Source organism: Centroberyx affinis, unplaced genomic scaffold (assembly GCF_046629955.1).
Source record: "Centroberyx affinis isolate AG114_WGS23_722 - 3 ecotype Tasmania unplaced genomic scaffold, CSIRO-AGI_Caff_v1 ptg008537l_1, whole genome shotgun sequence".
Classification (NCBI taxonomy): Eukaryota; Metazoa; Chordata; class Actinopteri; order Beryciformes; family Berycidae; genus Centroberyx; species Centroberyx affinis.
The window spans coordinates 6,346-19,352 of record NW_027284225.1 but is presented as its reverse complement, the minus strand read 5'-3'; the positions used below and the strand labels follow the sequence as shown (position 1 = coordinate 19,352).

At 44.4% G+C, this 13,007-nt stretch overlaps 1 protein-coding gene across 1 annotated transcript in view; it reads right to left on the bottom strand.

Moving 5' to 3' along the window:
- pard3ab (par-3 family cell polarity regulator alpha, b) overlaps positions 1-12,565 on the bottom strand; it is a gene marked incomplete at its 5' end in the record, with an annotated part of 78,845 nt that extends 66,280 nt beyond the window's left edge. Inside the window, 6 exons of the mRNA XM_071514345.1 lie at positions 113-241; positions 1,094-1,233; positions 4,166-4,581; positions 6,806-6,931; positions 10,430-10,513; positions 12,474-12,565. Coding sequence (XP_071370446.1) covers positions 113-241; positions 1,094-1,233; positions 4,166-4,581; positions 6,806-6,931; positions 10,430-10,513; positions 12,474-12,565 — 987 coding nt within the window. The remainder of the gene's footprint in view (positions 1-112; positions 242-1,093; positions 1,234-4,165; positions 4,582-6,805; positions 6,932-10,429; positions 10,514-12,473) is intronic.
- Positions 12,566-13,007: the final 442 nt, after the last annotated feature.

The following is a 13,007-nucleotide window of genomic DNA, read 5'->3' as shown; positions in this document are numbered from 1 at the left end:
CTATAATATACAATGTATTATGCTGACAGGTTGAAGAGTTAAATGAATGATTCAAGGGAGGTGGGAAGCATAGTGGGCAAATGCACACACACACACACACACACATACGCACCACTTCTCGGGGAAGGAAGGCATCCTCCTGCCGCAGCACCAGCAGCCCCACAGCCCCACCCATGGGTGTGGCCCTGAGCAGTGACACCACCTCCTCCTGGGTCCGCCCATTCAGATCCACCCCGTTCACCTAGACAGGAGACAAAGTGACTGGGTTCAGCTAAACACAGCTTACACAGAGATGAAACACACACGTTGATCACACCCTCCCAAGTCCTGAGCGAACGCCTCATGCGTTTAGTGTTGCATAGTGTAAGCCTTTATGCAAATGAGCCGCACTGTGGGATAAAGGGACTTCAAAAGCTATTCCCATTTACGCTGCATACGATACAGTTTCAAAATGTGTTCATTGATTTCATTCCAAAAATGCTATATTTCAATTAAAAAACTGTTACTTGAAATTCAGAGGTGTGATCAAGTCAACTTTGTTCGAGCCCCAAGGCAGTCTCAAGTCTTGAGCCACAAGTCTCAAGTCTAAATGTAGAACACCAAGTCAAGTCCAAGACAAGTCCACATCATTAATGTCAAATCTCAAGTCAAGTCTCAAGTCTGTGGAACACCAAGTCAAGTCAGAACCAGTATCAATTTAATATCTTAAAGAAAACAAAATATATAGGACTTTTCAATGCAATATGGTTTTAATAGGATTTAAAGTCCCACGTCACCAGAACCCAAGTCAAGTCAAGTCTCAAGTCTTCTCTTCATGCATCAAGTAAACTCTCAAGCAATTCAAATAACTGGAAATTCATAAATCAATCCTTTAAATGCAATATAGATGTTTTCATCCTGTAAAGTATTAGTATTCTATAAGAGTAAGTGTCAAATTTTTCATACAGGGATCCTCTCATTTTGGACATCGACAAAATGAGACATTGTCCAGGTAAATAAAGTGCACTGACCACGATGAACGAGCTTAAATTGTCGATTACATCAGCCCCTGCACACACGGGACTGGTGTCACAGCACCCTCACACATTCTCACCTCCAGCAGCCTGTCTCCGGCCTTGAGGCGGCCATCTTGGATGGCAGCTCCCCGAGGCAGGATGTTCTTCACATAGATGGGTGCCGAGCCGCCGATGGGAACATCGCGTGACGTTATGCTGAATCCCAGACCCTCAGGACCTACGGGACGGGAGACAAGAAGCAGGTCTCATGATGGATTATGGTTTTACCCCCTGGCACTGAATATATTCTACTCCATCTGCAGCCACTCCTCCGGCTCCAGCTACTGAGAATATGTTCACAGTCAATTTGCTTGGTTTACCAGCATTTTGGAGGATCTGATGCAACTGTAGGCAATATCTGTGGTGATATTCTAGACAGGAATTTGGTTTGGGTGTGCTGAAAGTGTGCTGAGTGGTAATGGGTATGGGGTTGGGGTTATCAAGTGGGCATTTCCCATCACAGAGAGCTCAGAAGAAAAAGCACACTCACGCCCCGGGGGAACATTTATGTTGTATGGCTCACTCCCATAAGTGCATTGTGTTTGTACAATGCATAATCCATCCTATAGGCCTTGTTTTAATGCATCGACATACATGTGGGTGGATGCGTGTACATATGTGATGATGTGTACATATGCATAAAGTTCTTCCTGTAACCCACTAAGAGTATGTCTCACCAACAACCACTAAGAGCACAAGCCTGTGTGTAATGTCCTTGACAACCCCAACAAACAAACAAACAAACATATTTTCCATTATTAATCAAGTTAAATACAGGAAATGAAAATAAATCCTGCATCCTGTCAGCTCAGAGTTCAAGTGGGTTTATAGAGAGTAAGTAAATCAGGGATATATTGTGAGGCAAGGCAAGTTAATACTTCTAAAGTTAGAAGTTGGACTAACCCTAACCCTGTAATAAGTGAGGGGAAGGGAAGGCTTTTAATACAGTTCTCTGATATTTCATTAAAACCAGACACTGGATAACAGCCTGTGGTCAAGGCACATTAGACTGTCTAGGGCTACGAAGCGGTTAGTCTGTCCTGTAACTCGGGTGTCACTGGTTCGTTCCATACAACAGTCAATCCATCCAGTCCATCTGTGTTGACCTACCTGCTACTGCTACTTTGACACCTATGTTGAGATGTCTACATGTATGTGTTTCAAAGGGCCATGTGAAGAAGCTATTTCCTCTTACATTGTGTGCAGGATTGCAAATGTAAAAAAAAAAAAAAAAAAAAAGATATCAACATAAGAACAATAGCCATTGTTGTATCAGCGCATTGGCCTAATCCTCAATGCCTGTCTGACTGAGCTGACGCAAGAATAGCAGAACACTTAACTATTCTGTTTCACATCCTCTACTTAATCCCCTACATTGATGAGCCAATCAACTTCCCACAGGCAGATGAGGTACGGTATTATACTCACCGGTAAATGCCTGTAGCGTTCTTGGGTTTAAATAGGGAGGAGGATCTTTAAAACTCCCATTAGCTTGATTAAGACATACCTAAGCAATTTCCTGTGCAGAATGGGATTCTTTGATTGATTTTGATACTCCCCGGGATTTGTGAGGAGACTAGTGTCTGATTCGAGCACATAAACAATGCGGGAGTTTAATCTACGCTCAGAGCTGTGGGCTTAAGTCGGCACTCAAAACAAAACGGACGAGCCAAATGGCCTTTTGGGAGTTGCTGCTAATCCCGTGAGCGCCCGCTCCAATAACAGCAAACAAAATGTGGAATGAGAAAAGATAATATTGTTGACTGAAAACACTATAGATCTTCCAGGCACATCCTGTTCAGAATGAAGTGTTTATCTAGGCATCATGACCAAGAATTGGAGAGGTGAGAGCCACTAGAAAAAAAACAAAAATAATGATAGACGCCTGGAACAAGTAGAAACGGCTAACAGCCAGGTTGGAATGTGCAACAAGCAGCTGGGTTTTTTTAATTTTTTATTTCCTGGCTTGATTCCAGCCCCAAGAGAGGGAACAGATTTGGGTGGAAACTTCAGTGGGCATATGGTGCAGCCCTGTCGGACTCCTCACCATGGCATTTGACAGCACACAGGGACCAGCGGCTGCTTAGCAACAAGCTCTCTGGCCCTGAGACCTGGCACAAACACCTGGTATCCTGTTGGCAGAGGTATGGACCAACTGTGCCAGCTGTCAGTCAAAGGCTACACCACGGAGATCTCCCCAAGTTTTATTCCTGGCATCGCCTATCGCTGCACATTTCCGCCTGCCTAAACTGAAATCTTTTCTCTTCTGTTCGGTGGGCTTGTCACCCTCTGTGCACCGCTCACATCGTTCTGGTGAACTCTGGTTGTTTTTAAGCCTGTTACATCATGGTTCACATTTTGCATGCTTCTGTGTTTGCTGCGTTTCTCAACAAACTGTTCCTACAGTCTTTGAAGTGCCAGATTGGAGCAATTGCTTGTTTATTCAGTTGGACTCCAGAGGCTAATAAAATACAATGGTTCCTTCTCATTTTTGAAAGGCTAATTTATTGGAATGCAAAGCACGAGGGGGAATTTTCACAGACCCTCTGGAAGGAATTAAATGATACTTCAGAAACTTTCAGTGATGTAATATGCCATGTAAGGACAGGCAAGACTTTGTTTCTACACAAAAACTAAGAACCCTTCAGGCATTTGAGGTTACAATTTTGTGTCTATACACTACCAGTCAAAAGTTTGGACACACCTGATTGAATGTACTATGTTTTTCATCATCTTAAAGCCATTTTGATCTAAAGGCCTATGCTAACAGGCTTGAAATTTGTTTCTTAGACAAATATAAATAGTGAAGTTGATGCCTATGTATGAATTTCTTTCCAAAGCCTTTGCCTTTCCATCAAGGCAAAGGGGCGGCTACTTTAAAGAATCTAAAATATAAGATAGCTTTGATAGTTTTGACTTTTTTGGTCACGGCATAATTCCATTTGTGTTATTTCATAGTTTTGATGTCTTGGAAAATAGTAAAAATAAAGAAAAATGTGTGTGTCCAAACTTTTGAGTGGTAGTGTATGTTTCACCGATTTTCCCCTAGTCCTACACTTATTGACAGCGCTAGTATTTAAGGCATTTACTCACTAAATTTTCTAACTCACCTTTCTTCAGCTGGATGTTGAGTCTTCTGCCGACCTTTTTGGTGTATCCGGCCGTGGGGGTGGAGGTTAGCACCCTCTGTGGCGACTGGGCGTGGCCCGTCGGGGGCTTGGCCGCAGAGACTGCCGGGTGAGGTAGAGGGGAGTAGGCGTCGCTCTGGTCCGGGTGAGGCTGGGGGTGGGGGTGAGGATGGGCGTGAGGGTGCGTTTGGGAACCGTGTCGGGACATCCTCTGCGGGGTGTGGTCCATGCCGGAGACGGTGCTGCCGGTCAGGGAGTCGGGGCTGAAGCGGCCCGAGGTGTAGGCCGGGTTCCTCTCACTGTGGGACAGCTGCTCGTAGTGGGCCTTCATGGACGACGGCACCACGTGGAACATGATGATCGGAGAACGCATGGCCTGACGGAACATATTCTGGGCTCTGGATTGGGAAAGAGAGGGCAGGAGGGAGGGAGAGGAGGAGGAGGAATTTAGAGGGACAAGGATGGACGAAGGGAGGGAGGAAAAGGCGGAGTGAGGAGAGAGGGAGAGGGCAGAGAGGAGGACGTTAGAGGGAGATGAATGGAAAGATGAAGGAGAGAGGTAGGAAAAGGGAGGAAAGAGGAGGGAGGAAGGCAGGGAGAGGGGGAGGATTGAAAGAAACAGTGGTAAGCGATATGAAAGTATCGTAGACCTCACACACACAAATATACATGCACAGTGGATGCGTTTTCTTAGTCTTTATCAAGCAAGCAACCACACACACCCCTACTTGTACACACATCTACACAGTGTAGCACCCATCCCCTAGCCAATCACTCTCACACACACACACAAAATCCATCTTCGCCCACCTGCACATTCTGACATGATAATTAATACTTATTGCTAGAGTGAGCGGCTATAAAAAGAGACTCAACAGTCCCCGACAGCTCCATCACATAATCCCCTCATTTGGCTCCAGATGAAGGAGACCTCTATCCGTCGGATGGTTGCAGAAAATCCTCTTTAAACCCCCTTCGGTGTGAGCTAACGTACAGTAGGTGTGAATGGAAACTTATGTTGGCTGTCAGCACCCTGTAACAGGGGGGCCTTGTTAGCGCCACCTGTTTCAATAAAGCTGACTTTGGTATGCTTCTTCTCTCGGCCCCTGACAGCTGAACGGACGCTCGGGAAAATGCCGGGCCTCCCGATTTCGACTGCCCCACCCGCCGCAACTACAACTGGGCCCCCAGAGCGTTGTTTGGTGAAATTCCGGGCCCGTTTTTCCCAGCCACAAATAATATTCTCTGAGGGGGACGGTCTCGTCCCGGCGACTTTACGATTTCAGGCTGGATCGAGTGGCAGACAAGGCGTAATCTGCTCCCTCATCAAGCTACTGTTAAAAAAACGCAAACCACTGCTGATGCGGTTGCAACACATGTTAAGTGGCAAATATGTTGTCTTATGCTGTCAATGGAGCTATGTATGGGAGCCTTATTCCCATACATTACTAGAGTTATGGCTCAGCCACAGTGGAGAACAGGACATTTTGACATGGCTGGGATTGAATTACTGTTTTCTTTCGAGGGACAACTCCATGGGACAGTAAAGCCTATTCATAGTGCAACAGAGTGCTGTATGTGTGCGTGCGAGTAGTATTTTGCATTACTGTCGTCTTACAGAATGTATAACACCTATGAATTATACAGTTGAAAGCATACTGTAAGCTATACATTTATGCTGACAGCAGCAACATAGATCATACACATGTATGCATCACTGGATTTCAGCGGTTGCGTTGAGCGAGCACCAGCCTGTATGCAGAGTGAAGGTAAGCGTGCAGCATATAGCATCTAGAGCGGAGAGAGGGAGGGGGGGGGGGGGGGGGGGGTCAGCAGGTTGGCTGCGGTTAGGGAGGGAACGGGGGGGAAAGAGATGAGAACAGCGCTGAAAAGCAGAAGCTGTGAGTGTTACACTGAGGCAGAGGCAGGCGTCCGATGGAAGAAGCAAGAAAGGGTTACAGTGGGAATCCAGTGGAGCTGTTAGCGAGATACAGGGGAACAAACGCTGAGAGGATTGCAGGAACCACTTTAGCGATTGAGGGTGTGACCTACAAGAGTTAAACAGGGACGGGTTAGCTTTGTTAGCATAGTGATGGGCAGCAGCAAAAGCCCATGCACTTGCAGGGGAGAAGAGAGGAGGAGAAGAGGAAATAAGAGAGGACAGGAGAGGAGAGGAGAGGAGAGGAGAAGAGAGAATCAAGAAGAGGAGAGGAGAGGAGAGAGGAGAGCAGAGGAGAATCAAGGAGAGGGGATGAGAGGAGAGGAGAGGAGAGGAGAGGAGAGAATCAAGAAGAGGAGAGGAGGCGAGAGGAGAGGAGAGGAGAATCAAGGAGAAGAGAGGAGAGGATCGAGGAAAGGATCGAGGATGATTGAGGATCAAGGAGAGGTTTGAGGAGAGGAGAGGAGAGGAGAGGAGGGGAGAGGAAAAGAGAGGAGAGGAGAGGAGAGGAGAGGAGAGGAGAGGAGAGGAGAGGAGAGGAGAGGGGAGGATCGAGCTGCTGAGTTGAAGTATAACTAGAGGAGATGAGCAGAGGACAGCCAATGAGGTCCTGGAAGCAAATCAAACAGGAAGTCAAGGGACCAGAGGAGTTCAGCCGAGGCTCCTGCAAGCTGTTGTCTTACTGTTCAAAGCGGATGTTTCGCAGGTCTCCGTTATTGATACGGACGATACAGTCGTTCTCCTGGAAGAGGCCCTGCTGCTCGGCCTTGCCTCCTCGCTCCAGACGCTTGACCAACAAGCCTAGAGTCCTGAAATGTTCAAAAGTATGTATTAATAACAAGATGCAAGAGGAGCTTCGGGATTCAGTATGGCTGCTTTGCTGTTGCCAGGGAAGGCCTTGAGGAAGTGTCCACTACACCATCTACTTGTCTGGGATTATAATCACAGCAACCTTGAGTAACCTCAGGGTTTCTAACAAGATATTGACAAAAAATCTAATTGCGATTATTTGACAGAATATTGCATTTGCAATTTAAACTGTGATTCATATCATAATTAATATTTTAAAATAGTTTAAAGAAAAGTGATTTTGTTAAAGAAAAATAGATGTCAGTGTGCAGGATTTACTGAGTTTGAGTATGATGAAAGGTTTTCACCAATATTGTACTTGATTCATGGACCAAAGATTACCTGCAGCCCTAAAACACCTTTAGAAATCCAGTTTGGACGCCTCTTTCTCTCTCTTAAGCAATTAATTGCTGCCTCTGCGATTTGGAAATCACAGAAGCTCATATTGCGATTTCATTTTTATTTTTTTTTTATTAATTGTTAAGCTCTAGTTTCTAAATTAAAAAAACTACATACTTGAAGAAATGTCCTATACCATACCCATGTCTGTGCCCTTTATCTCAGCTTCGTTACCGTACACACAACTCCTCCTCCTGCTCCACCTCCTACTACAACTACTAATACCACTTCTGACATTTTATTCCCCGTAAGCATTCTAAAGTTCACCCAAAAGCTTCTCTAGCCTCTCTTAGGACTACAGAATCCAGATTTTGGATTTGTCATGCTATGCGTCATGTCGTTGACGATCTGTGTGGTTTAATTTCTACTGATGCAAATATTCCTCTTCCCACGCTCAGGTGGCTATCACAGAATCAGAGTTATGTACCGTGTTGTGGTGTTATGAAAAGCTACTTCAGTGAAAAAAAAGCTAATTGCTGCCTCCACTGCATGGTGTAGTCCTTGTACTGACTGTACAGTATGCTCCTCTTTTCCATTTGCATCGTCAGCGTAAACGAGGCTTGCGAGAGAAAGCAATCACAGTTGTTTAGGGCCTGCCTTCACATTAGGGTGCATCTGGAGGCCGTGTGGGGGAGGCGCCTATTCAAAAGCAATCACCGCTTTCAAAACCCCGTCTGCGGATCCGCGGGGGTCTTTGCTGTGCAGGTGTTAATTTCCTAACCCCTGGGACTCCCGCTCCCCTCATCCAAGCTAACGTACTTAAGCAAAAAAAAAAAATAAACAGTATTTTCAGGGAGGGGATGGAAAACGGCACCATTGAGCATTTTGGGGTGGTGGGTGGAGGGCTGGAGAAATGCCGGTCTATCGTATTGTGGCGCTTCGACCGCGCTGAGCTGCAACGGTTGTCGCCCTGTAATCCGGCGTGGCAAACCAGCTTATGCCTCCCCACACGGCCGCGGCGAGAGGCTGACTTCACCTGAAAGGGCAGCGCGCGGATTATGGAGCGCAGTCTGAGGAAGAAAATCAACCGCGGGGTAGGAAAGACGGCACAAACCTAATCGAGTCTTCTTCGGTATGCGGTCTGTGTCCGTGTGTATTGAGGCTTTTTCTGAGGTGCCGAGAGCGAATGTCGCCTAGGTAAATCCGCTTGATTTTAGGGTTTAATACTTGCCCTCTCCCAAGGCTTATAATCCAATATGGATGGGAATGTGATTACAGAGAGGGCAGAAAAGTTCAGGAGTTGCAAAAGTTCATAGACAATTCCCCTGATTGAATCCGAGTGAGAACACAATGCGATTTGCTGCGAGGGGCTATTTCTCTGATGAAAGTTGGGCATCTTAATCTCGGGATAACGCTCGCCCTGACATTTCCCCAATAAAAGAAAAGTGCATTATAAATGTGCTTTTAGGTTGATTAAGTCGGGCAGTGAGAGAAGTGATATGATCTCGATTCTCAATAAAGCGTGACAGCGAGTTTTGTAGACACTGATCATATTTGTGAGACTGGGGCCAGAGTCATACATAAAGAGAGTTTGGACATTTGTGGGTTTTTAGCTGGCTTTGTGCCGCTGGCTTAGCCTAAATACAAACCTTATTGCTGTGGTAGGAAATAAGAGACTGCGCCTGTAGACTTTGTAATGTAAAACGATATAAAGTATTATTACCATCTTAAACTGGCCTACACTGTTTTTATGAGCTTTGAACATTCTTCCAGGGATAAGAAGGGCCTCCATGTTCACTTCAGGTTTGAAAAACAGTTTTATCCTGGATGACACGTGGCTTAACTCAGTGTTGAGGTTTTGAACTGGATTCTCAGTCAAAGTTTCTGAAGGGTTTCATGACTTGGATTGCAACGTCCTAAAAACTGCCTCTCTGGGTATATCCAAACCAGCTGTGACATTCCTCTCATTCCATCACAGCTTTGTTCCAGCAGAGTGTGTGTCCTGTGTGTGCACTATGTGTGTATATGTGCATGTGTATGCTCTGCATGTGTGTGTGTGTGTTGTGTACACTGTTCAATGTAACCTTTTCATCATGTAAAACCGTTGCGACAGGAGCCACAGAGAAAAATGACAGTCACCTGCAAACCCTAAACAACCGTGATTGATCACTGTAAACTGGCAAATGGCTTCATGATGCTGATGTGCAAACCTCTGTGTGTCTGTGTGTGTGTGTGTGTAGCATAGTACTTGTGTGAGTGGCTGTGGATGAAGGGATTATACATAGGTACCACAGAGAAATGTGTGGTATGTGTGTGTGTGTGTGTGTGTGTGTGTGTGTGAACACCGGACCACCACAGGAGACCACAGGAGAGAACACAGGTGATCTGACTTACGTCTCTCCAAGGTACATGCAAGTTTCAGAAAGCCAAATTTAAGACTTTTTAAGATATTTTTAATCCTATTTAGAATTGAATTTAACACTAGAAGGGCCCTCTTGTGGGAATACAAGAGGGCCGATAAGTTATCAGCTGAAGCAGGTAAATTCAATTATAACTATTATTTAGTTGTGTAATATTGAAAAACTTACAACACTGGTTTGTATAGAAAGTGTGTCTAGAAAAAGTCATGGAGAAACATTTTGAAAGCGGAGATATTTAAATCCTAAAACTCAGAAAAACAGCCGTCTGTTGGGTAGGGCTCAGTCTTTCTAGTGTTAAACCAATTAAAAAAATAACAACAAAATAAAGAAATAAAGTTGGCAAAACCAGCCTAGGAACAAGGACAACAGGAAATTAATTGTTAAGGGATATGAAGTCCAATTATGTTTAGTAAAGCACATACGATGAAAAACAAACCGTGTTTTGCATATCGTACTACTAACCCTGTTCCATATTAATCACAGAGTGGACATGCAGCGCAAAGAGACAAAGAGAAAATAACTCCTAATAACTGTATTTAAGATATTCTAATACTTTTTAAGGTCTTAAATTTAGACATTTTTGGACTTTTTCAGACTTTTTTTGTTTCTTCCTCCCTCTTTCTCTCCTTCCCTCCCCTCTCTTCTCGTCTTCCTCCCTCCTTCCCTAGCCCGTTTAACCAGCATGGCGGCCATTTTTACCTGCGGTCCCTGGCACTGAAAGGCACCACGTGGATTCCCAGGGGCCCGCCGTCGTTTGACACCTCCACCAGTTTGACTATGTCTCTGGGAGACGGTGATGGATGGATGACAGAGAGATGGGGTGGGTGGGGGGAGGGGGAGGGGGAGGGGGAGGGGGAGATGAGAGGGGGTGACACCATGTGGGCAAAAACAAAACATGAAATAAGATGGAGGAATGGACGAAATAGGATGACAACAACAAAAACAGAGGTGAATAAATGAATAAAACAGGAAACAAGAAGGTGTTGGAGGAGGAAAAACAAGAACAAAAGAAAGACAAGAAAACAGTGCGGTCCAAATAAATCAAGCACACATAAGGGATAACAAAGAACGCTGAGGCTTCTCCCAGAATCCTCTAATGGAGTCACACACACACATTTAGGCTTAAGACGATCTTTACGAGGGAAAGATAAGCTTGACATTCCTGCAGCACTACACAAGGGTTTCATTCCAAAACGTTCCATATCCATTTTCAGAACAATCTTACCTGACGCTCACTGCCCAGTATTGACAAAAGCCTGATGACAGAATACTCCACAATGTCGTTATTTCCTAAGTACGGTGCTCAAGACAGCTAACGATGTCATTAAAATGTCATTTTGTCAGACTAGGTGTCGTATTTTTCAAACGGATAGAGGATATCTCTCATTTAGGAATGAAACTCTTCAAAGGAGGATAAACCCAATCTGCTATTACTACACTAGGAGGTGCAATAAAATAGAAAAAAAGAAAAAAAAAACATGACTGATGCAGCCTTGAAGTGGTTTCATCAGCAACATTATGACTTGAATTAGTTTTCCTCCAGTTGTATAGTGGTGCAGACAGAGACCGGCTGAGGTTGAAACATTGCTGATTAAACCGCTTTTAGAGCATCTTTCTTCTGGTTCATTGCCTCGCCTTTTGTATCAAGCGACTGGTCAGGATGTGTGGATGTGAATAGGCAAAAAGCACCAACTGAGTGAGAAAAGTGACTTCAAAAGATTATCTCCTGCCCAGACAAAAGTCTTGCTGGTAAAGAATTGGGACTGGTTATCATTTAATTGTGTTTACGGGGATGATTTTTGTTTATATGAAAACAAAACCCTAATCACAAAAGCAGTTACAGCTGTTTGCCTTTGCACAGCAGCATACTCTACCTGTTGGTATATTTTGGATGGAAAAAAAAACATCTACACAGAGGCTTGGAGCGTTTTTACAACATGGCAAATCTAACGGAGGCAGAGTTTTGATACAATGAGTATGATTAGCTCAGGGAAAATAGGCCCCTTGTTGACAACTGAGAGGCGGGAGAAGCCAGATTCTCTTGGAAATCATATGAATAATAATACCATACCTGCATATTAAACTGGAAGCATGCAACAAAGCAAAATAACAAAACAAAACACAGTTGTTAATATCACAGGCAGAATGGGTTAGTGCGTGGGCGAAGGCTGCTGGTCAGACGAGGATCGTTTTGCTCCCACAAAAGAGAATTATGTAAATCAGGAGACGGGGGGGGGGTTTAAAATGAGATTTTCCACAAACAAACCTCCAGATTACAATGCAGAATCTGCTGGTCTACCTCTACAGTGTCTATTACTGTGTGAGGGGAAAGATGGAACAGTGGATAGTGCTGATTTTCCCAGTTCATGACATGACAGTAAAAAACAAACAAATAAAAAACAGGTTTCATTCCAAAACTCTATATCCATTTTCACCTTGAAATTTGTGACTCAATATTTCCAAAATACAGATAATGTACATATTTTAGAAGCAAATGACTGTAAATAACTTAAATAATATTCTAATAGTTTCCCTATTAGATCGGTATCATTTTGTAAGAGTCGGTGTCACTCTTTCCAAATGGTGGATACTGCATTTTGGAATCAAACTCCTCAAATAGTCTTCTATACAATCACCCATCCAGTGTTACTTGGTTATTGACTTTCATCAGTCTTCATACGTGGCAGAAAAGGGAGGTTAGGATTAAGTAAGGAAAACCCCGGTCCGTGATTGGAGGACTTACTCTAGTGACCTCACGGGGGTGTGGTCCATGCAGGAGTCGGCTCGGCCAACCGGCTCGATCCTCCCGTTCTCTTCCTCTCTGGCCTCCTCCTCCTGGAAAAAAACAAAAAAAAAACAAAAAACACACACGAGGAAGAAGAGACAGTGAGATGACATCAAAGAGGATAAGGAACATGTCATGGCCATGCAACACCGTGAGTTTGAATCTGAATCAAGACTTTGGTTGCATGTCATCATCCCTCTCTCAATTCCTGTCTTTTCTGTCTCTCTCTGTAGTGCAGAAATGCCTTAAAATGAATCTTTAAAAGAGAAGATTACATCAAAAGGTGATTAAAATGAAACCAAACAGATCCAATATGGCATTAGAACAAAAGGTATCCAGGTAACCATCCCAGAATCCATCAGACTGACTGATGCTCCTTTAAATGTGATGAGGATCCCTCAATCACCGACAAAATGAACATCGACCATTTCTGATGTCCAGTGGCCAATTTGAGCTTGATGATTGCTAGCTCTAGAGCCAATAGTGTTTCAG